Genomic DNA, 25,643 nt, shown 5'->3' on the forward strand with positions numbered 1-25,643 from the left:
TCCACCCACTACACAATCTACCCCCAAATCTCTCTCCTAGCCACCTCTCATCTTCTCCTAACCCATTTTTCTCCCCAACTCTCCTCCACCTGCTGGCCCTATGTCTATCCACCTCCCCTCTGTATTTACAATTCCCCCTCAGTTTTTACGTGCACCCCATCCATTTTTACATCCTCCCTCCTTTTATTGCATTCCCCTTTCTGTTTTTACACACCCCTTCCCCCTCCCCTCCTCTGCCCCCTCCCCTCCACCTGAATAGCAGTGTCCGCTCCTACAGTAATTCCTGCTACAGTGGAGCACGGCAGAGGTAAGCAGCCTTCTTTACTCCCAGCCTCCCTCAAGTCGTGCCCCTCCCCCCAAAAGTGCCGTTCTGGTTAATGCCTAGTGGCCGTACCGAAAAAGAAGATGGAAAGGTCTACGCATTTGATAAGATGCTCAAAAAACAGAAAAATATTCAATGTAAACTTTTTTATATTAGAAATGTATATTTATTAGTTCAATAATACAAAAAAGTGGATCTTAATGAATGTGTTGATCTACATTAATACACTACCTCAAGTCGTGGCCCCCTCACCCCAAAAGTGCCTCCCTAGGTAGTAGCCTAGTTCGCCGAGTGGCTTTACCAGCCCTGGTGTACAGCTCATCAAGAGAAATACAGAAAATAAAGTGTTCTTTACAAAGAAACCTAAACATCTAAAATAAGATAAGATGCTCAAAAACAGAAAAAAATTAGACATGTATATTTATTAGTTCAATAATACAAAAAAGTGGATCATAATTGTAGCTCTGGTAAGAAATGGGGCTATATGTCTTTCCTCCTACTGGTATAAGCCATGTTAAGGGCAGGCTGCCAGTAGTTATCATGGGTTTCCCCAACATCAAGCCCTGTTCTGAGTGGTGGAAGTAGGTCACCTGACCCTGTGTAGAAGGCATAGACACAGGGGCGGTACCTGCTGATGTCATGAAGGCGAGGGCTGTCTCTATTTAGAGTGTGCTTGTTCCTGTCAGTGACAGAAGTTCAGTCCTGGGTTCAGCCCTGTGCAGTAGTGTTGGAGTGTCTGACTGGACAGTCAGACTGTGTGAGCTAGCTAGGTTCCTGAGGAGTAGGGCCTAGAGAGCTATAGGTGGACCAGTGCCTCTCACCCTGCCTAGGGGGTGAGGGAAGAGCTAGCCCCACCCTGAGTGCCCGTGACTTGGGGTGGAGGCAGGGAACAAAGAGCCCAAGAGACCACCCTGAGGGTGTGCAGTCTGGTGAGAGAGAAGACCCTGTACATTGAAGGCAACTGTGTTGCTGTTGTCGCTGCTATGCTGCTGTGTGCTGTGAATAAAGAGCTGCTGCTACTTCTTAAGTAAGAGACTGTGTGAGACTCAAATCTCTCGCATCTGAGTGGGGCTCTCTGGAAGGATTTCACCCTACTGTGCTAGGGCTTACCAGAGATGGAGGCGTTGCACACTGAGTAAAGATGGAGGCATCTACCCCAATAACCTGGCCCTGTTATCCCCCATACCATCGCGGGAGACTCAGGCCCTCCTGTTGCCAGCAGGTATGCACCACCCAGACACACGTAGCCAGACCCTAGTACAGAGGGGGGGGGGGCAATCTGCAATTGGCCCCGGGAAGAGGGGCTACATTGGAGGCGCTGCTGAGATATAGAAACAGGCCAGGTTTTAGCAAAGCAGAGCTGGAAGCGCTAAGTTCACCTTCCATGCCAGTACTGTAGAAAGTAGGGCGCAATTGCACATCAGGGGTTGTCAGGGGAGCATGGACTCTCGCACAGTATGCCCTGGGTGCCCTAAGAGGGTGTTGTAAATTGGGTGCATGGCTATAGCTGTTCTAGTCCCTTGAGGCAGATAGTGTGAGGCAACTTGGGGGATTAGTCTGTTAACTAGTCCAGGGACCATGGCCCAGGGCCCGCACTATGAGAGGCCAAAAGTAGGAGATGCCTAGTACTGAGGAGATGCCCAGTACCCTAGCCAGCACCTAGAAAACGCACCACAGAGTACTTGTACTGCTGCGGCAGCTTTTATTCTTACTAATAACTGGCATGTACCTGGCATGTTCCTGGAATGTGACACTTTTCACCCGGAGCATGCCGGGCTACTTTTGCCTTCCCAACCAGGAGCGTGCCCGGCTGACGCTCGCTTGATGTGTTAATTAATAGTATTGACTCCTACATCAGAGACAGTAGTCATCTTATTAGTTGCCTGGAGGGCTTCAGATGGAGACCCAATCTGCTGTGGGTGACATTGGATGTCACCTCCCTTTATACCGTTATTTCCCATGAACATGGATTGACAGCTGCTGAGTATTTCCTCAATCGGTCGGACTTATCACCTGCACAAGTCACGTTTATTTTAGATTCAATTCACTTTCTTCTCACTCACAATTTTTTTCTTTTTAATGGGGTTCACTATCTCCAGACGCATGGAACGGCCATGGGTACGAGCTTTGCTCCCTCGTACGCCAACCTCTTCATGGGCTGGTGGGAGCTGTTCCACGTGTTTGGAGCAGTGAACAAATATAGGGAGCACATTTTATTTTATAGACGTTACATTGATGATTTGCTTTTGATTTGGGAGGGTGATGTCACACTTTTAGATGAATTTATTCTGTCACTTAATACTAATAATTTTCACCTACAATTCACTCACACTTACTGCTGTGGCCGAGTTTATTCGAGCATTTGCCCGTTCTCGGCCGCAGCAGTAACCTGCCGTGCGCCGGAGGGTGCCGGGCGCGTGCCGAAGCAGCGGAAGAGCGCCCTCCGATCGGGGCGCTCTCCCTCCCGCTGCCGGGTCCGGCGGGTCCCCCGGAACCCCCTGCCGCCATCCCCTACATCGCGGGACACAAGGGCTCCCTCGGGGAGCCCTGGACGCGCGTGCAGGGGGCGCAGGCACCCGATGGCGCGTGACCGCGCATCGGTGATGCACGGCACGCTGAGGGAGTGCGGCTAGCACGCCGGGGCATCCCCCGGCTTGCGGTGCTAGCCGTGCTCGGATTAAACGTGTCGATAGTGTATAATGCACAGCACATTAACTATTTAGACTTATGTCTATATGTAGACACCACTCTAAATATTCAAACGACACTGTATCGTAAACTCAATTCACACAATACCCTTTTGAGGCCAAGCAGCTGTCACCCTCCCGCCATGTTCAGAGGGATACCAAAAAGTCAATTCATGAGGGCACGCAGAAACTGTTCTAATGAAGAGGACTTTATGATACAAGCATCAGACTTACATACACGCTTTCTACAGAGAGGGTATAACAGAAGGGACCTAGATAAAACACTTTTAGAAGTGTCCTCTATGAAAAGGAAAAAACTATTGGTTAAACAACCTAAACAACCGAGATCTAATATGAGTCCTTCCTTTATTACCCCCTTTAGTAAGCAAGCTGGAGCTATTAAACAAATTCTTAAAAAACATTGGGACATTTTGTCTCTGGATCCCGTGTTAAAACCTTATATAGCTACAGGCCCCAATGTTATCTTCAGAAGGGCCAAAACCCTGTCAAACCACTTGTCTCCTAGTCTCTTTGAATCCATTAACAAAGACAGATCTAGGAAACCACATGGAACATATCCATGTTCCCATTGTAAAGCATGTTCAAAAATGAGTAAAAATAGAATCTTTACCTCTACGAATACTAGAAAAAACTACACTATAAAATCATTTATAAATTGTAACTCTTCTTATGTTGTTTACTTACTGAAATGTGGATGTGGCCTACAATACGTGGGACGGACAACTAGATTCTTAAAAGTTAGAATTCTTGAACATTTAAGACTTATCAATAATGCGGATCAGAACCATCCAGTTGCAAAGCATTTCTCTAGTTGTCCGAACGGCGGTATTGGCTCATTCACATTTCAGGGTATAGAACATATTCCTATACCTATAAGAGGAGGAGACAGGACGAAACAACTTGATAGACGAGAATCCTTTTGGATCTTTACCTTAAGAACAAGAACTCCTTTGGGCATGAACACCGACTGGGATTTGAGTCACTTTCTATAAATTCATATATCTAAATATTTTTAGTTTTTGTTTATCATTAAACTTAATAATCAATTGCCATTAGTGATACTTATATTTTACATTTTTTCTATAGATCACTTTTTTATATATTAACCTTATTGCCATGTGTAAACTACAATATACAGTAGCTCACTACTTTATTATTTATATATTGGTTATATTATCACTGAAGATGAATTGATAGAATTCGGATTTCCCACTCGGTGTTCATCACATTAATATTATTAATAAGTCATGTGAGCGAATCAGTCTTTATGTAACATATATCCATTCATAAATGGGATATAATTTCTATTACATTCGTATTCTCCTCTGCTAATTACAGTACAGATGTCAATATTCTATATTGTATTTTATGTGAATCTATTACTGCAAGGATGCCACTATTGTTATGAATATATGTCAATTGCATTACATGATTATTATGCTGTGTACTGTTCTGTCCTCTGGATAACAAGGTGTTTTAATTCTTGCCTATGCATATTTAGTGTATGGGTACACTTTAGGAATTAATACCAAATATATGTATTTAAAACAGTTGTTGATGGATCATGGGATTTATTAGCTATAGTTCACTGGACTTGCATTGCTAAATTTTAGATACTTAACGGTGTTTATAAAATCCATTTATTATATTCCATATTAGTATCCCTTTATGATCCATTCATCACTTTAATATATATAGGTTTTTGAATGTACCCCTTTTCTATAAGTTTGTTTTATTTTGTTTTCCCCATACCAATGCATAGGGCTGCTGTCTATATAGCATTTAGTTGTTTGTTAACTTCCTTATTGTCGTTGTATACATTTTTCTTCATATATTTTCACTTATTTGTTTGCACATTTTTTGTCTAATAAAGTTACTTGTATTGTAAAAAACTGTTCACTTGAGTTTCGGCCGGTCTCCTGTACGTGACGTCACGCGGGCGCGCCCACTATGTTTGGCACGCGGCTGTGACGTCACTCGGTGGACCGAAGCCGAATTCACAGCCATGTTTGCACTGATTTGCCCACACTGCCCTCCCTCTAGGTGCGCGCGCAACGCTCTCGCGAGATTTCGCATGCACTGACACTGCGGGACGCGCGAAGGCTGCGCGTTACCCTATTGGCCTGGCAGGGATTTAGATTAGTATAAAGCAGCAGCTTTTTAAGCACCATGTCACCTTGATAAAGTACATTAAGTACGAAACGCGTAGGTGCCTTTTCCTGTCCACTTTGTGTGTTTATCAGCATGCAATAAACTTCACATCACTTTTTTCATCTTTTGGAGTGGCCTGGCTATTTTTTTGTTCCTGACTTATCTTCTCAGGACTTTCTGGCAGTGAGCCATCAACGCTCTCTATATAAGGATTTACTAGGCTGCAATGCTTCGCGTGTCCGCCAGATGGCATAAATTCATGAATTGTAATGCAGTATATATATATACATATATATATATATATATATACTGTATAACAACAACCCCTATAACCCCTAACATAGAGTACTGTACATTTTTATTCAAAGTGTACATGTACAGGGGGTCTCCGGAACTGAACCGTGTTGGTTTCATGTCGGGGGACCCCCTGCTCCCCGAGATACAGCCCCCTTTATGAGGTGCCAGTATCCCTCTGCGTTTCAAGGTCCCGATCACGTGACCGCGGCCTGAAAACCAGGCAGAGGGATACCGGCACCCCCTAAAGGGGCCTGTATCTCAGGGAGCAGGGGGTCCCTGGACCTAAAACCACAGCGGTTCTGCTCCGGAGACCCTCTGCACATGTACAGTATGAATAAAAAACATATATAAATAAACACTCGTTCTTTACCTTAGCGGCTATGTGCTATGGTAACGAAGCAGCATTTCTGTATTTTAATAATATTGTACAGTGAGCAGGGGGTTCCCTGAGCCAGAAATTAATGCTCAGGGGACCCCCTGCTCCTGCACAATATTATTAAAAATACAGAAATGCTGCTTCATTACCTTAGCTGATAGCCGCTAAGACAATGAAGGGGTTAACTCACCGTGCCCGCTTTATTGTGGGTAGCGGGGGTGGGTGAGGGGGGTATTTGGCCCTTGGTGTGAGTTTACGACTTGCGGGGGGGTTGCGGGTGCACTTAACCCCTTCACGGCCGTAATACCGCTACGGTCATGAAGGGGTTAAGTCCTCCCGCTACCCCCCGCAAGCCCTAAACAGCCACCGTTGGGGCTAAATACCCCCTTCACCCACCCCCACTACCCACAATAAAAAATTATCACACACAGCAGCTGCCAAAAAATAAATAAATAAATCTAAATAAATAAATAAATAAATGACTATAAATAAATACATTTGAAATACATTTTTATTTATAGTGTAGATGTGCAGGGGGTCTCCGGAGCTGAACCGCATTGGTTTCAGGTCGGGGGACCCCCTGCTCCCCGAGATACAGCCCCCTTTATGAGGTGCCGGTATCCCTCTGCGTTTAAAGGTCCCGATATCGTGACCGCGGCCTGTAAACCAAGCAGAGGGATACCGACACCCCCTAAAGGGGCCTGTATCTCGGGGAGCAGAGGGTCCCCGGACCTAAAACCAACGCTGTTCAGCTCCGGAGACCCTCTGCACATGTACAGTATAAATAAAACACAAAATCGTTCTTTACCTTAGCGGCTATGTGCTATGGTAACGAAGCAGCATTTCTGTATTTTAATAATATTGTACAGTGAGCAGGGGGTTCCCTGAGCCAGAAATTAATGCTCAAGGACCCCCTGCTCCTGCACAATATTATTAAAAATACAGAAATGCTGCTTCATACCTTAGCTGATAGCTGCTAAGGCAATGAAGGCAGAATAGCATGTTTATTGGGGACATTTGATTTGCCCCCAATAAACATTGCAATAAATTACATACAGTACACCCCCTGTGTATTTAAAATACATAAACAATAAATACATGACATACTGCTGCGGCCAAGTTTATTCGAGCATTTGCCCGTTCTTGGCCGCAGCAGTATCCTGGCGCGCGCCCGAGGGTGGGTATCGGGCCTGTGTGGCTTAACCCCTTAATCACCTTTGCGGTTATTATCTGATAAGGTGTTTAAGGGGTTAATTGATATCTGAATGTACTTGCAATGTATTGGCTTTGTATTTGCTATGTATGTTGTGGGCAAGACAAGGATTTTGCTGGCGACGGACACTTCATGTTGATGAGGTCAGTAGTACTTTATTTATTTGTATATGCTAGTTAATGTTTTTAATAATGGGCAATTAATCTATTATCCATATCTGGATAATAGTTATTTTGCACATTATTGTACTGTAGGTGTTGGGGGGGAGGGTGTATGTATTGAATGTATAGGCCAGGTTTATTTTTTTTACATTCAGGGTTGGTTCTGTGGTTCTGCGTGGGACCTCTGGAGACCACCTGTGGGTATCCTCGGGTATCCCAAGGGTATCAGGCTGGTGGTTCCACGGGTGACACATGCGGGGATGATGATGTGTGGTCCCACTTCTGTGGGGGCACCGCGGACCCGTAGTCTGCGGGGATGACGATGTGTGGTCCCACTTCTGTGGGGGCACCACGGACCCGTAGTGAGCACCCGTGAGTTCCCCAGACCCCCGAGGGAACCACCCGAGGCCCCGCAGACACCTGTGGGTCTGACCCGGGGCTCCCAGACATCCGCGGGCCTACCGTGGGGACCCAATTGTGGCCCAAGGAGACCACCTGGGGGCCATGGTGCTGGCGGGATCCACCAGCAGGCCTCCAGAACCTGTGTAAAAAAGGCTGCTGGTAAACTGTAGGTCTGTCCAGGTGCCCCGCCAGCCCACCGGGGACTCACGTGGGGCTGCGTTATGAACCCTGTATGGAAAAGAATAAATCATGTATTTATGGGGGGGCACAGGGGGTGGGTAATGTATTTAATAAATAGAATGATGTGTATTGTGGGTCACTGTGTTGTTTTTATTGTGGATACTGGGGGTGGGGGGGGGGGTGTTTCCCCAACGGTATGTGGGTAGGCCTCCCTTGTGTGTAGTGGGTGTGTGGTTAGGCCTCACGGGTGGGGGGGTTAGTGTGGGAGGGTATGTAGGCGTCCCGAGTGGTGGGTGAGGGTGTGTTGACCCCTTAATGACGTTAGAGGTTAATAACCGCTATGGTGATTAAGGGGTTAGGGGACATTACTTTGTATGTTTTAATTTTTGTCTCTTTTTTGCAGCAAGCAGCGGAGGGGCCGTGGGTAGTGGGTAGTTGGTGTGGGTGTGGTTATTTACACGGGATCCCCCTCCCCACATTTACATACAGTATACTGCACTCACAGAAACACAGGCCAGGCAGATTTTACTGACACAATAGGGGAGGGGGGCTTACACAGATTAGTCAAAGCAGGGAATCTTAGCAGGCACAATCGGGGGAGTTTTTTTTACATAGATTACAGTGAAGGCAGGGAAGCTTCACACACAATAGGGGGAGGGTTTTTTACATAGATTACAGTGAAGGCAGGAGGTTTAAAACACACAATAGGGGGAGGTTTTTTTTACATAGATTACAGTGAAGGCAGGCAGGTTTAAAACACACAATAAAAATATGTATGTCATGTATTTATTGTTTATGTATTTTAAATACACAGGGGGTGTACTGTATGTTGTTTATTGCAATGTTTATTGGGGGCAAATCAAATGTCCCCAATAAACATGCTATTCTGCCTTCATTGCCTTAGCGGCTATCAGCTAAGGTAATGAAGCAGCATTTCTGTATTTTTAATAATATTGTGCAGGAGCAGGGGGTCCCTGAGCATTAATTTCTGGCTCAGGGAACCCCCTGCTCACTGTACAATATTATTAAAATATAGAAATGCTGCTTCGTTACCATAGCACATAGCCGCTAAGGTAAAGAACGATTCTTTATTGATGTGTGTGTTTTATTTATACTGTACATGTGCAGAGGGTCTCCGGAGCTGAACAGCGTTGGTTTTAGGTCCGAGGACCCCCTGCTCCCCGAGATACAGGCCCCTTTATGGGGTGCCGGTATCCCTCTGCTTGGTTTACAGGCCGCGGTCACGATATCGGGACCTTTAAACGCAGAGGTATACCGGCACCTCATAAAGGGGGCTGTATCTCGGGGAGCAGGGGGTCCCCCGACCTGAAACCAACGAAGTTCAGCTCCCGAGACCCCCTGCACATCTACACTATAAATAAAAATGTATTTTAAATGTATTTATTTATATTGATTTATTTATTTAGATTTATTTATTTATTTTTTGGCGGCTGCTGTGTGTGATTATTTTTTATTGTGGGTAGCGGGAGTGGGTGAAGGGGGTATTAGCCCCAACGGTGGCTGTTTAGGGCTTGCGGGGGGTAGCGGGAGGGCTTAACCCCTTCATGACCGTAGCGGTATTAACTGCTACGGCCGTGAAGGGGTTAAGTGCACCCGCAACCCCCCCGCAAGTCCTAAACTCACACCAAGGGCCAAATACCCCCCTCACCCACCCCCGCTACACACAATAAAGCGGGCACGGTGAGTTAACCCCTTCATTGCCTTAGCGGCTATACGCTAAGGTAACGAAGCAGCATTTCTGTATTTTTAATAATATTGTGCAGGAGCAGGGGGTCCCCTGAGCATTAATTTCTGGCTCAGGGAACCCCCTGCTCACTGTACAATATTATTAAAATACAGAAATGCTGCTTCATTACCATAGCACATAGCCGCTAAGGCAAAGAACGAGTGTTTATTTATATATGTTTTTTATTCATACTGTACATGTGCAGAGGGTCTCCGGAGCAGAACCGCTGTGGTTTTAGGTCCGGGGACCCCCTGCTCCCCGAGATACAGGCCCCTTTAGGGGGTGCCGGTATCCCTCTGCTTGGTTTACAGGCCGCGGTCACGTGATCGGGACCTTGAAACGCAGAGGGATACCGGCACCTCATAAAGGGGGCTATATCTCGGGGAGCAGGGGGTCCCCCGACCTGAAACCAACGCGGTTCAGCTCCGGAGACCCCCTGTACATGTACACTATGAATAAAAATGTACAGTACTGTATTTTAGGGGCTATAGGGGACGGCTTTAAAGACAACAGCTCGCAAACGCCCCCATGCGTTTTTACACGGCATTGCAGTATTGCAGCCAGCGGGAATAAAATGCTTAAATCGCAGCCGCGAATATAACGCTATATACCCCGGGAGAAAACGACACAAAACCGCACATCACCGGGGTCCTCTGAAATTCGCGGAGCTAGCCAAGTAAGAATAAAGTTGCTCGCCAGTGTAGGAACCGTCAACGACTGCGGTGTACTAAGAAGGAGTTCTGCCTAGCCTGTGGTATGCCATACGTCCTATTTGTGGGTAAAGCATGCAGAGAGTATTTAGAGAACATTCAGAGAACAGTCAGTGTCTAGGAATGTGTTGCAAAGTAGACACTGAGAGCACTATTGTGGGCTCAGAGGGCTCACTAAAGATGGCGGCCGGACATACATGTGCTCTGCGGGGCAAGGAGGATGTGAAAATGGCGACAGCAACGTCATTCGCGGCAAAGCAGGTTGCAGCCGATCCAAAATGGCGACTCCCGCCAAGCCTAGATCACGCATGTGCTGCGTGCAAGCAGGCTGCAAGAAATATGTGGCGAGAGATGTGCAGAGGTTTGGCGCCAAAACCAGATCCCCAGCAGACAGAGCGGAGCGGAGCAAAAGCCGAAAGCCCACCCACCTGTGCAGTGACTGGCCGACAGACAAAGCCACGTCACGCAGAGCGAGAGAGTGCCCCTCCTCTTGTTTCCACCAGAGGGAAGGGGCATGACAAGAGCCAATCAGAGTTGTCCTCTCTAGAGAAAGGAGGGACAGGAAGTGAGAGCGAGGAACTTCACTTCAGCTTGACTATTGAAGAGAGAGGAGCTAAGAGTGAGCTGAACTATTCAACCCCTGCGCAAAAGATGGCTGATTTGAGCGTGACCCCATTTCAGTTTCCAGGAGGCCTCCTGGTTGTGGAGGTTGATGGCCGAGAGTATCTCCGTTGCCTGTGCGTACACTGCAGGATACCTGGACCGGCCCCGAGCATGACAGCACGATACCCTCAATGTGGCACGTTCTACTTGTGGCCTGTCGAGCCATGGCCTATGCTTAAGACACCGTGAAGTGCCTCTCCGGGAACCCTAACAGAGGTGGCGGAGACAGAGGAGAAGGCTGTCCTGGTTCCCTGTATCCCTGCTGAAATGGGAACCGAGGCCCAGCCAATCAGAGATGTACCAGAGAAGAGCGCGACCACAGTGGAGGTACCGGAGCAGGCCCGTTTCATACCACTACCCACTGGCAGTGCGGCAAGAGATCCAGGTGACTCCCAAGCGGAGGAACCGTTAAAGGCGTCTTCGGTGGAAGGAGATGGCCTACCATCGGTGGCGATGTGCCTACCGGTGAACCACCCCAGCTGTAACAAAGATGGTGGTCCACTTACCGGTGAGAAGGAGCAGACGAGTCCGGAAACCCCCCGACGGCGAGCGCTGGTGTGGCCTGAGCCGCGTAGAAGTCCCCCGACGGTGGCGACTCCCAGTGCGGCGGAGACGGGATCCAAGACGGCTCCGGAGGAACCAACGATCACCAGCCAGCAGCTGAGCGGTAAGGAGACACCCCCACCCCCTTACTCCCGCCAGGTGAAGACGGAACATGCAGAGGGAGAGAGAGAAAGGTTTGCGGCCTACCTGGCCGTCCGCGAGTCGGATGGTCCACCACCGCCACTTCCGGTCCTCGACGCACTTCCGGTGCGAGACCACGGAACGGATGGAGATTCCCCCTGGAGACGAGGCTCGGAAGCTTTGTTTTCTTCCAAGAGAAGAGCGGCTATGGAGGCAGCGCTCGCGACACTCAAGGCCCAAGCCGCCACAAGAGGAGCACGAAGCACGGCGGACCGGGCAAGTCGTAAGATGCCCACTGGTCGTGGCATTGCCCGACTCATAGACACTGTACCGGACATTGCTGATCCCCTGGTCACCGCCCCTAGCACCATTGCCCCGGCCACTGCCTCTGCCTCGTCACGTGTCAGGTCACCGGGTCCTAGCGGGGCATAAGCTGAGCAAGACACCCAAATATTCTAAAGATTGGAGGGATTGGGAACTTAGTGAAGAAAGGGTCTGATGTTGAGATACCATATTCAAGTGTGATACATGTGTCTAACCCTGTTGCTTTTTCTCCTGTACCTAGAGGTAGGGCCCGAGGGTCCCAGACATCTGTTCAAGCGGGTTCAGTGAGTTTGATAGTGCATAAAATGAATCCCACGATCTACACCAATGAGACACGATGTGGAATCAAAGGCTCACACTCTGCTTAGGCTTTGACGTCAGGTGTGTCCTCACAAGCAGAGTCAGATACCGATATGAGGGTGGTATCAGGGTATGAGCACCAAGATAAGTGGTGGGCACCGCTGTTTACAGGGTACCATGCAGGTATGGACCGTACCCGGTTCTTACTCATTAAAAACAGTATAGTTGACCATTGGTGGGCTGTAGGCACCTTTTCTCCCCAGGATGTTGCTAATGAGCTAGAAAAGAGGTATATGGAAATTGAGCAGAAGATTATCATTCCCAAAGGTCCCGCCATTTTGTATGATGATGTTGCCCCAGAGGAGCCTCAGTTTTGGGTACTGCCAAGCAGGGCAGTAGACCGAAGACTGACCAAGCTCAGTAGAGCAGACAGGGCCATAGTGGCCAGGTATAGGCAATCCCATGGCTATGAGTTCCCCTATGTACCTGAGCCCATTATGCAAGAAATAGAGGAGCAGAGAGATACCTGGCTCCGGGAGGCTGTTATGGAATACATTCGGACTAAGTTCGGTATTGTGGCCTATCATAATGATGACAAAGGGGGCTATGCACTAAGCTCCGTTAAGTCACTTTTAGACCGCAAAGTGCTCTTCGATCGTGATTTTTTGCTCAACCCGATGCACTAAGCAACGCAAACAGGCACTTTGCGATCTAAAAATAACTTTTTCTGGAATTTTTTCTAAGTCCAACTTTGTTTGATCGCAACCCTGTTTGCGTTAAATTCTGCCCTTAAGCGGGATGCACTAAGCAACGCAACCTTAGCAAACGTGAAAGTTGCGTTGATCAGAACACGTCAGGTCAGAGTAGATGCAAAGAAATCTGCACTTAGAAAAAATTCTTACTTTTTATTTTTGCATGCGCAAAACAGATACAGCAGGCTGGCGGGTGTCCCTGGCTGACCCCGCGGCCGTCCCGGGGTCCCCGCGGCCCCGAGGGAGTCGCGGGGTACCCGCGGGCCTGCGGTACCAATGTTGCATTTCCAAAAATAATAAACAATAATTTTAACTAAATACACCACCCTAACACATACTATACAGTAAGGGCCAAAATTACTATTATCCAAATATAGATAATAATGCATTTGGCCATTTTAAATACATATAACATTCAATAAATACAGTAAAAACATTTTACACTTACCTTTAACAGCCACCCACGATGAAGGCCGTCTTCATCCTCATCTTCATTCTGCCCATGCCCCTACGGTGCTGCAAAACATGCACAACAATTACAATAGCCAATGTAATGTCCCCTAACCCCTTAATCACCATAGCGGTTATTAACCGCTACAGTCATTAAGGGGTTAACCCACCCTCACCCACCACTCGGGAGGCCTACATACCCTCCAACACTAACTCCCCATTCCATGAGGCCTAACCACCCCTCACCCATTACCCACAAGGGAGGCCTACCCACATACCATTGGGGCCAATACCCCCTCTCCCCACCCCCAGTACCCACAATAAAAACAATACACAGTCCCACAATAAGCATCATTCTATTTATTAAATACATTACCCACCCCCTGTGCCCCCCATAAATACATGATTTATACTTTTACATACAGGGTTCATACCCCAGCCCCACACGAGTCCCCGGCAGGCTGGCAGGTCACCTGACAGACCTACAGGGTAGCAGCAACTTGTTTCACACACAGGTTCTGGAGGCCTGTTGGTGGGTCCCGCCAAGCGCCATGGCCCCCAGGTGTTCTCCTTGGGTCACCGTGGGCCACAAATGGGTCCCCACGGTAGGCCCACGGATGTCTGGGAGCCCCGGGTCAGACCCACAGGTGTCTGCGTGGCCTCGGGTGGTTCTCACGGGGGTCTGGGGACTCACGAGTGCTCACAACGGGTCCGCGGTGCCCCCACGGATGTGGGACCACCGGTTCTTCCCCGCACACTACGGGTCCGCGGTGCCCCCACAGATGTGAGGCCACCGGTTCTTCCCCACAGGTGTCACCCGTGGAACCACCAGCCTGATACCCGTGAGATACCCGAGGATACCGCATGTGGTCTCCAGAGGTCTCACGCAGAACCAAGGAACCAACCCTGAATGTAAAATAAATAAACCTGGCCTATACATTCAATACATACACCCCCCCCCCAACACCTACAGTACAACAATGTGCCAAATAACTATTATCCAGATATGGATAATAGATTATTTGCCTATAATTAAACACATAAAACATGCATAAATCAATCCATGCATTTTTAATCTTAAAATCACCACATTGCATGTTAAAATAAATCCAGCAGTCATTGTAAATATAAACCAACAAAAATGCAGCTACACTGGCGACACACTTTATTCGAGCTCGGCTAGTCCCATGAATTCGGGTATACCCGGGTGTATTGAGGTTTGTGACTGTTTTCTGCCCGAGTGCATTGAGTTATTTTCCAGGCAGGGATTGAAGCATTTTATTCCCGCTGGCTGCAATACTGCACAGTATATATATATATATATATATATATATATATATATGAACAACAAGAAAAGAAAGCGCCCGATCCTAGTGCAGCATGAAAAAATACAATTTAATAAAAATGAATATGAATAAAACCAACAAATGCGAACTCACAAACACAGGATAAATAAATGCATATAATGAGTATACTCATTCGCCAACCGCCCACGTTGTGCCTTGGATGGCGCGCCCTCTCTCTGTCTGGGTTTTCTCAGCTCTGCTGAACCGACATCCAGCAGGGGATACAGGAAAAAGCTCACCACAATGTGACCCGGAAGTCCTCCACAATGTTAGTGTATCCGGATATGAGGTCTGTAGTCCGTGACCCCGCGATGCAGGGGCTGATCAGAGAAGTCTCTCTGCACTCCCAAAGGCAGTCCGTAATGAGGTGGGCAGTGAGGATAGAGTCAAAATATATATCACAGTGTGACAGCAGCTAAAAAACGCTCTTCTCTACGCGTTTCTTCACATAAAGTGATTTCATCAGGATCCTGATGAAATCACTTTATGTGAAGAAACGCGTAGAGAAGAGCGTTTTTTAGCTGCTGTCACACTGTGATATATATTTTGACTCTATCCTCACTGCCCACCTCATTACGGACTGCCTTTGGGAGTGCAGAGAGACTTCTCTGATCAGCCCCTGCATCGCGGGGTCACGGACTACAGACCTCATATCCGGATACACTAACATTGTGGAGGACTTCCGGGTCACATTGTGGTGAGCTTTTTCCTGTATCCCCTGCTGGATGTCGGTTCAGCAGAGCTGAGAAAACCCAGACAGAGAGAGGGCGCGCCATCCAAGGCACAACGTGGGCGGTTGGCGAATGAGTATACTCATTATATGCATTTATTTATCCTGTGTTTGTGAGTTCGCATTTGTTGGTTTTATTCATATTCATTTTTATTAAATTGTATTTTTTCATGCTGCACTAGGATCGGGCGCTTTCTTTTCTTGTTGTTCACAGATTTCTGGGAGTTCGTTGGTCCTTGATGAGAGCAGCCAGATCCTAGCATGGACCCTTGGTTTGGTTGATATATTTTTACATTTTTCACATTTTTTATTTTTATTTTTATCTTTGACACACTTAGTGTCATTTTTTCTGTATTTTTCCATTCATCATTCATTTAGTATCATTCAGGAGGGATTCATTAGTGCAGTAGTCATAACTACCAACACATGCCATTTTATTATATTTGTATTGTTCACTGGCATATATTTGTGTTTACAGCAGCTTTTTAAACATTGGCACTCAGCATTTTATTATAACATATTGCATGTATTTTTATTAGTGTGAGTCAATCATCCATAATACTGTTGCATTCACTTTTGCCATTCACCTTTGCTATATCCATTTAATACAATCATTTGGTAATTAGTCTGATTTTACACCTGAGGAGCGCAGTCTATTCTTTGTTTGTTATATATATATATATATATATATATACTGCATTACAATTCATGAATTTATGCCATCTGGTAGACACGCGAAGCATTGCAGCCTATTAAATCCTAATCATTATCATTTAACAGATCAGCCGCCCATCAGCCAGGCATGAACCCAGGCTGGGAAGGCAAATGCAACGGGGCTTGTCAGAGGTGAGGAGCGGCGCATTCCAGGTATCTGCCAGGTACATACTGGGTATTTGCTCGAATAAAGTGTGTCGCAGCAGTACACAAATGTCTATGAAATGTCACACAATTGCATAGAGTGTGCATGATGCAATTAATCTGTGCATCATGTAACACTATGCAAAATATATGTAACAATAAAATACAATATGAACAATGTCCCCTAACCAGCAATGCCATCATGAAAATCAATTATAAACTAAGAAACATCAATACAATTAGCATCAATCAATTAATCCATTTCCTCAAACAATTACAATACAAATCAATTATACAATTCCCTATTCAATTCCTAAAGCCAAACCATTGCCAAAACAATTCTAATTTAAAGTAACCACCATCATTCTAATCTAAGTACCATAAAGAAGCCATTACCTAAATACAAATTACATTATTCACAACAATTACAAAATAAAGCTGATAAATACATTAGCCATACATGAAAAGAACATAAACATTAGCAAACCAATCAATTTTTATCCCTGTATGTCTATCCATACAGATAGATATACATAAAATACAGGGGCAATAATACAGCATAAAAAACAATGCATTTCCATACAAAATTCACATACAATACACCCATTCAGTGTCCGTGATTGGTGATCTAATGGTGAGAAAACAAAAGAAAAGTATATTATTTTTACTTTTACAGGTTTTTATGATTTTTCATTCATGTCTTTTATTTTTTCAGTCCCATTTAATGCCCGTTAATGTATCTATGTATATACATACATTCACAGACACTGAATGGGTGTATTGTATGTACATTTTGTATGTAAATGCTTTGTATTTTATGCTCTAATATTGCCCCTGTATGTTATGTTTATCTATCTGTATGGATAGACATACAGGGATAATAATTGATTGTTTGGATCATATTTAGGTTCTTTTCATGTATGGATAATGTATTTAGCATCTTTATTTTGTCATTGTTGTGAATAATGTAATTTGTATTTAGTTAATGGCTTCTTTATTGTAGTTAGATTAGAATGATGGTGGTTACTTTAAATTAGAATTTTTTTGGCAATGGTTTGGCTTTAGCAATTGAATAGGGAATTGTGTAATTGATTTGTATTGTATTTTAATTGTTTGAGAAAATGGATTAATTGATTGATGCTAATTGTATTGATGTTTGTTAGTTTCTAATTGATTTTCAGGATGGCATTGGTGGTTAGGGGACATTGTTTATAGTGTATTTTATTGTTACATATATTTTGCATAGTGTTACATGATGCACAGATTAATTGCATCATGTACACACTCTATGCAATTGTGTGACATTTCATATACATTTGTGGAGCTGCTGATTTGTTGGCTTATATTTACAATAGATGCTGGATTTATTTTAACATGCAATGTGGTGATTTTAAGATTAAAAATTCATGTTTTGATTAATGCATGTTTTATGTGTTTCATAATGGCCAAATAATATATTATTCATATCTGGATAATAGTTATTTTGCACATTATTGTACTGTATGTGTTGGGTGGGGGGTGTATTGGCCCCAAGGATATGTGGATAGGCCTCCCTTGTGTGTAGTGGGTGAGGGTGGTTAGGCCTCACGGTGTGGGGGGTAGTGTGGGAGGGTATGTAGGCCTCCCGAGTGATGGGTGAGGGTGGGTTAACCCCTTAATGACTGTAGCGGTTAATAACCGCTATGGTGATTAAGGGGTTAGGGGACATTACATTGGCTATTGTGATTGTTGTAAATGTTTTGCAGCACCAGAAAGGCATGGGCAGAATGAAGATGAGGATGAAGACGGCCTTCATCGTGGGTGCCTGTAAAACGTAAGTGTAAAATGTTTTTATTGTATTTATTGTCATGTATATGTATTTTAAATGGCCAAATGCATTATTATCCATATGTGGATAATAGTAATTTTGCCCATTACAGTACTGTATGTGTTAGGGGGTGGGGGGGATGCGTGTTGTTTATTGGGGGCAATTGTCCACAATAAACATGCTAATGTGCCATAACCCCTTCATTGCCTTAGCGGCTATCCGCTAAGGTAATGAAGCAGCATTGATGTATTTTTAATAATAGTGTGCGGGAGCAGGGGGTCCCCTGAGCTGAACCGCATTGATTTGTGCCTCTTAGACCCCCTGCTTCCCGAGTTACAGGCCCCGGTTTGGGGCATCGGTGCCAGTGCGGACGCCATCTTTATAGAGCCCACGTCGCGTCTTGGATGCTATAAAGATGGCAGCGGCACTGGCACCCAATGCCCCATACCGGGGCCTGTAACTCGGGAAGCAGGAGGTCTCTGAGGCAGAAATCAATGCGGTTCAGCTCAGGGGACCCCCTGCTCCCGCACACTATTATTAAAAATACATTAATGCTGCTTCATTACCATAGCATATAGCCGCTACGGTAATGAATTATTGTATTGTTATGTGTGTTTTAATACTAGTGTAGATGTGCAGGGGGTCTCCTGAGCTGAACCGCATTGGTTTCAGGTCCGAGTACCCCCTACTTCAGGAGATATAGGCCCCTTTATGGGGTGCTGGTATCCCCTGCAGAATGTAAATAACCCGGTCATGTGACACGGGAGCTTTAAACTGCAGGGGATACCGGCACCCCATAACGGGGCCTATATCTCCTGAAGTAGGGGGTCCGCGGACCTGAAACCAATGCGGTTCAGCTCCGGAGACCCCCTGCTCATGTACACTATTATTAAAATGTATTTATTTAGTGTACGATCGCCTGTAACAGTCTTGCATGGAGATGGCAAATCTCCATGCAAATGTTACATGCGGCTTTTTTTTCTATCAGCTAGCGTACGTGAAGGTTAAGAACGCTAGCAGGGGGGAAAAAGAAACACATACGCTGTGGCTGTTCTGAGCTATTTTGAGCATGTACGTAAAAAAATGGCCGCAAGGCCTTAGTGCATCGCGTCCCCGGCTTCACTTTTCAACGAACATGCTTTTTGGCCAAATCAGAACGCAAGGCCATTGAGCTTAGTGCATAGCCCCCAATGTGTACGATGTCATACGGGCATGGAGTACTGGGAGGAGTATTTACATGAATAGCGTGGTGTATAGGCCGGAGTATGGGTCTGTACAGCCCTATTATGTTAAAGTTATAAACCACAATGGGCGGGAAGTTAGAAAGCCTGACCCGCGCCATTACTACTAGTTAGGTTCTCCATGTTGGGAGGTACCTTATCTTTAATTCGCCATCCGGGTGGGACGGTCTGATGTTATGCACTAATCAATTGTGTTGTATTTCCAGATTGCTCACCTGCAGGATGGTACGTAATTAGGTCCAAGTGGGGACCATTGGATTCCACCTGAGGGAGAGTGTAGCCCTGGTAAGAAATAGGGCTATATGTCTTTCCTCCTACTGGTATAAGCCCTGTTAAGGGCAGCAGCCAGTAGTTATCATGGGTTTCCCCCACATCAAGCCCTGCTCTGAGTGGTTGAAGTAGGTCACCTGACCCTGTGTAGAAGGCATAGCACAGGGGTGGTACCTGCTGATGTCATGAAGGGGAGGGCTGTCTCTATTTAGAGTGTGCTTGTTCCTGTCAGTGACAGAAGTTCAGTCCTGGGTTCAGCCCTGTGCAGTAGTGTTGGAGTGTCTGACTGGACAGTCAGACTGTGTGAGCTAGCTAGGTTCCTGAGGAGTAGGGCCTAGTGAGCTAGAGGTGGACCAGTGCCTCTCACCCTGCCTAGGGGGTGAGGGAAGAGCTAGCCCCACCCTGAGTGCCCGTGACTTGGGGTGGAGGCAGGGAACAAAGAGCCCAAGAGACCATCCTGAGGGTGTGCAGTCTGGTGAGAGAGAAGACCCTGTACATTGAAGGCAACTGTGTTGCTGTTGTCATTGCTACGCTGCTGTATGCTGTGAATAAAGAGCTGCTGCTACTTCTTAAGTAAGAGACTGTGTGAGACTGAAATCTCTCGCATCTGAGTGGGGCTCTCTGGAAGGATTTCACCCTACTGTGCTAGGGCTTACCAGAGATGGAGGCGTTGCACCACTGAGTAAAGACGGAGGCATCCACCCCAGTAACCTGGCCCTGTTATCCCCCATACCATCGCGGGAGACTCAGGCCCTTCTGTTGCCAGCAGGTATGCACCACCCAGACACACGTAAAGGACCCTAGTACAGAGGGGGGGGGGGCCCAATCTGCAATTGGCCCCGGGAAGAGGGGCTACAAAATGAATAGGTGTTGATCTATATTGATATCTTCTCGTATGGAGCTACAGTGTATTTTGACAAGTATATTTCTTTGTGTTTTGCCATTGACTCAAGAGTTTAGTTAATTTGAAGGGAGACTCTCCGAAAGTGTGTTACCTTATTAAATGCTTGAATTTTCCAAATGTCCTTTAAGACAAGCTGGAATAAAATTATTTTGACTTTTGCAGTTTTTGCTTTTAGTGCAGACAGATGTAGAACATATCTATTTATCAAGGCTAAAAAGCTTGTTGTACATTTACAAATTAAATATTTTAAAAATATGTATTTTAATGTTTCCCCCTCTGGATTTTCCCCGGTCCCTTCGCTTACCTTCGTTAGAGCGGTGACCTTGCTGGCAGTCAGGGAGGCGAGCCGGTCGCATCTTGAATTACGTGCGCATGTGCAAAACGATTTCATGCGCGGCAGCAATTAGAGCACTTTGCGCATGAGCAGAAGGGAACTACAAACCCTATGAGGCCTAGGGGATTACACCACCTGATCCCAAACAGCCAATTTGGCTGCAGCATCCCCTGCAACCAGGAATTGATACCTTTGGCGCACCAGGGACCACGCCAGTCAGAAGAGGGACTTCAGAGAAGCTGGTAGTGTCCCTGGACAAGGCCAGATCTTCCCCTTTAGGCCCCAGCTAGGCCCCGACTCACTGTAGCTTGTGGCTGTTTGTGCTTGTGGCTGCTATAGGGAAAGTCCATAGTCAAGGACCTTTATCCTGTAGCGGCATTTAGTCAGGTATAGCACCGGTGAGATGCCACGCGGTCACTGCAGCCTGTGGTCAGGGACCAGACCAGTAACGCGGTAAAGACGGTAGGGTGATATTATCCATGCCGAAATTCACCCCCATGCTGAGGCAGACGCCTTCGCAGACAACAACGTTGGATCAGACGGATTCTTCTTTTTATTCTGCAACACCCGGGTGCGGGAGCCTCGGGCAGGTACCTAAACAAGTTCACTAACACTTCACGGGATAGCGCTATCTCCAGCACTTTGGGTGGACCTTGACATTGGGGAATGGACATCAGGGAATTGGTGCCTGGCACCCAATGAACTCTGGGGACACTCACTGTTGGTTTCAGGTTGGGGCCTATATGACTGTGTGGTACAGGTTACCACTATTATTATTGTGTATAGTTAAGGTTGTTAGCATATATTTGTGTGCGTGCATCATTAGTATTGTTCCTGTAAGAGGATCATCCTATCCTGTTGGGATCCCTTGCAGGTGGAGGCGCTGTCACCCGACGAATCAGGTACACCCCAGGCTCCCAGCGGCGGAGGTTTAGGCTTTCTGTGAGCCACAGGTAATGCACCAAACACACAGTAGCCTCCACATCTTTCACAGGGGGTGGGGGGGAAGTGTGTTACATAAAGATTAAAAACTTTAATGACTAATCATTGCACAGTTACAAGCACAAAGCAGTTCTTGACAACAAAATGTTAGAAACATGAAGTTAAGTTAAGTTAAGTTTACTTAGTTTGTCTTCCTGGGTAATAAAATTAATATGTTCTTGTCATCTTATAGCCCACTATCTCATTTGCTAAATTACAATTAGAAAACACCCCAAGAATTATTTGTCTAAATGTTGCAATCACGTATGAAATTAAGTATTTCTATAAAGTATAAATACAAAGTATAAAGCATGATCTCAATAGACCCTATAATAATAAAAGGCCTTACATTTTGTTGTTTCAAGGTAAAGCATATACTTGAATGCCATTATCTATAATTATTATAAATAAAATGAGCTACTACAGATTTGTTATTTTTATTCAAAATACAGTATGATTGCAAAAAATATGCAATAACCACATATAATGTGCTTATTTCAAAATAAATTAAACAAAGATAGTTCTTTACAAAGTATGCTTGATAACAATGAACACTTATATTTCACATATTTTTCCAAATTGCACTGTAATTTAAAAGACTATTAGCATTTAAAATGAAGAATTGAAAATATAATTATATCTCATTATGTCAGCTGGGTTATTGAGATGAATAACATGCGCTACTGGATAGCTATGGCGGAGTGTAATCATATGATGTGACACATTAAGCAGCATCTTGATTACTGGCTGCATGGGATTTCTATATGACTATTAACAGTAACAATGTACTTTATCTTTACTCCTGAGCTTAACCTGTAAAGCAGAATTTGACAATCCAGAACCCGATACGGTATGTTGTACATACTGATCAGATGGACAAAATGAGAGGTGCAAAATATGTTCTGCACCAAACTACTGTAGCTTGCAATATTTGTCAATAAACTACCTGCTGTACATAGGGTACATAGGTCAGAGGCAAAACCTTCTAGCCTCTGGTTTGACAGGAAATACCATTGATAGAATTGACTAGATTCAAGCCTCTAGGGATCCAGGTAATAAAAACCCTTTAAATAACAGGATATTGAGTACTGAAGAGTGGAGGAAAAATTTGTTTTAACTCAGGCCAACATTTTGCACACCAATTTGGAAATTAAACCCTTGTTTCGCACGCCTTTTTTCTTCAATGGAGCTTACTAAATCCTTACATGAGTAAGTGCAGGAAAATAATGGTGTTGGTTTCTGCAATGTATTTTGATCTTTTTGTTTCTTTTTCCTTCATTGAAGATTTTCAAATGACTGAAACATAGGTTCAGTACAATACATGTGTGCAAGGGGAATTAGAAGGATACCGAATTCACAACAGGAAAGGGGTAAGGAAAAAAGAGTTACAGCACAGTGATTGTTTACAAGATGTTGTTCAACAGATTTGCATTGTAGAAGTACATATATCTACTGTATATAAATAAATTGCAAGTTTGGAAAAATGTATAAGCTTACAAAGTATTATCAAATAGCAGAGGAGAGGAATAAACCTCAATGGTAGGCGCAACTAACCCCTTAGACAGACGCACATAGCGCAGAGACATCTACATTTAACCCTATAGATACTGGAGCCAGAAACACATAATCCCAAAGCACCACTGCAGCCGCGATGATTAAAGCCAATTAGGCGATCACAGAGGTTGGGGACAATCTGACCACGGCGATCGTGAGGTCCCCCAACGGGAACCAGCAGACCCACGTAATGCCAGAAAGACTCCCTTATTGATGCACAAAGCGATATAAAGCAGTCAACGGTCGGCGTACTCACGAAATCATTCACAGGTGAACCGAGGGCATCCGGTAGGTAGTGTGCATCCACAGGTAAGCAGTAACGAGATAGAAGTGTAGAGAGGACTAGGAGCACAGCAAAAAGGAAAGAGAGAACTGGAGGCCAATAGAAAAATAACACAAATGTAATCCTAATTAAAAAGAGAAATTTCTAACACGTTTCTCGCATGGGGCGCTTTTATCTTTGATAAAGCGCCCCTGGCGAGAAACAAGTTAGAGATTTCTCTTTTTAATTAGGATTATGCTGTAATACATTTTTGTTATTGTTCTATTGGCCTCCAGTTCTCTTTTTCCTTTTTGCTGTGCTCCTAGTCCTCTCTACACTTCTACAAAGTAATAACCAATTGATATTCCTGAAGCTCCAGAACCCATGTTATATAATGTCCAACCTTCTTCTGTTAGACAGAGGAGCCAGCAGCCAATCATCCCTTGAAGAAGTCACTCACGTGACGAAACGCGTCGGACGTCGTGATGCATGACACACTGACGTCATCAGCCGACCAGGAACTGTTTGTAGAGGAGTTTGCAGCATACACGTGTGGGCTGGAGTTGGTGATCTCTACCGGTCTGACTGAGAGGAGAGAGGCTATCTGTGTTACACTGCTGGGGCAGTGCTCTCACACTGGAGGTACAAAGAGTGAATACCAGTTCATACTGACATTTGGATCCTATCCTATGGCGCTATACGAGTGCTGTTTGTTTCCGGGTCCATTAACACCACCATTGATGTGAAGGAACTCCCCTTCCCCTCTCCTGGTCTGACATCCATTCATCACGGATAAGTACAGTATCTGCTTCTTATCACGCACACCACTAGCAATATTGTTTACATTACTCCTTGGCTGCAGCTTCTCCCTACAGTTCCTGGAAGCTAACAGATTGTCTCCCATTAATGTTTTTTATATATTTGAAGTGAGTGCATGTCCTCGCAGCCTCTCATGTTTCTAAATAAATTTGTGTTTTACTCATACAGTATTATGCTAAGGAGCAGGCGCTTCTTCTTTTCTTTTTCTTTTATATACAATATATATATATATATATATATATATATATATATATATATATATTATATATATCAAACACACATAGTTGGTGCCGCAATCAAAACCATCCCCCATAAATCAAAATAAATCACTAGGCCAGATGTATTAAATTTACCTTCTAGCGGTGCTAACAACCCAATATGATATACGAACACAAAAAGAAAAAGAGGGTTTGTTGAAAGCACACGAAAAATATGTGAAAGTACAAAATATTTTGGATCTGTACATTTTTATTGTGTACTCTTTGGTTCAGCAGTGTTCATTTAGTATGTGTTTAGGTATATTTTATTATTATTTTTGTGTTTTGTATTGCTAATAAAATCCATTTTGTACTTTCACATATTTTTAGTGTGCTTTCAACAAACCCTCTTTTTCTTTTTGTGTTCGTATATATATATATATATATATATATATATATATATATATATATATATATATATATAGAATCCAATGCACAGTCAGCACACCATATGCAAGTAAATAAGTTTTGGTGCTTATCCCATAAAGCAATAACAGACCATACGATACCGGTTGCAACACGACATCAAGGGACAGCACGCAGGTAAGTAAATCATAAATTTTCTATATTTGATAGAAGAAACAAAAACCGAAGTTTCGGTCCCCCAGTGGGACCTTTCTCAAGGTGGTGCTTGAGAAAGGTCCCACTGGGGGACCGAAACGTCGGGTTTTGTGTCTTCTATCAAATATAGAAAATTTATGATTTACTTACCTGCGTGCTGTCCCTTGATGTCGTGTTGCAACCGGCATCGTATGGTCTATATATATATATATATATATATATATATATATATATATATATATATATATATATATATATATATATATATATGCAAATACA

The 25,643-nt window shown here is 44.8% G+C and overlaps 1 protein-coding gene across 1 annotated transcript in view; it reads right to left on the reverse strand.

The window, feature by feature from the left end:
• LOC142504012 (uncharacterized) overlaps nt 1-11,922 on the reverse strand; it is a 28,417-nt gene extending 16,495 nt beyond the window's left edge. The window contains exon 1 of the mRNA XM_075617136.1: nt 11,681-11,922. Coding sequence (XP_075473251.1) covers nt 11,681-11,922 — 242 coding nt within the window. The remainder of the gene's footprint in view (nt 1-11,680) is intronic.
• Between the last annotated feature and the right edge of the window lie 13,721 nt (nt 11,923-25,643).

Source organism: Ascaphus truei, chromosome 1 (genome assembly GCF_040206685.1).
Source record: "Ascaphus truei isolate aAscTru1 chromosome 1, aAscTru1.hap1, whole genome shotgun sequence".
NCBI lineage: Eukaryota > Metazoa > Chordata > Amphibia > Anura > Ascaphidae > Ascaphus > Ascaphus truei.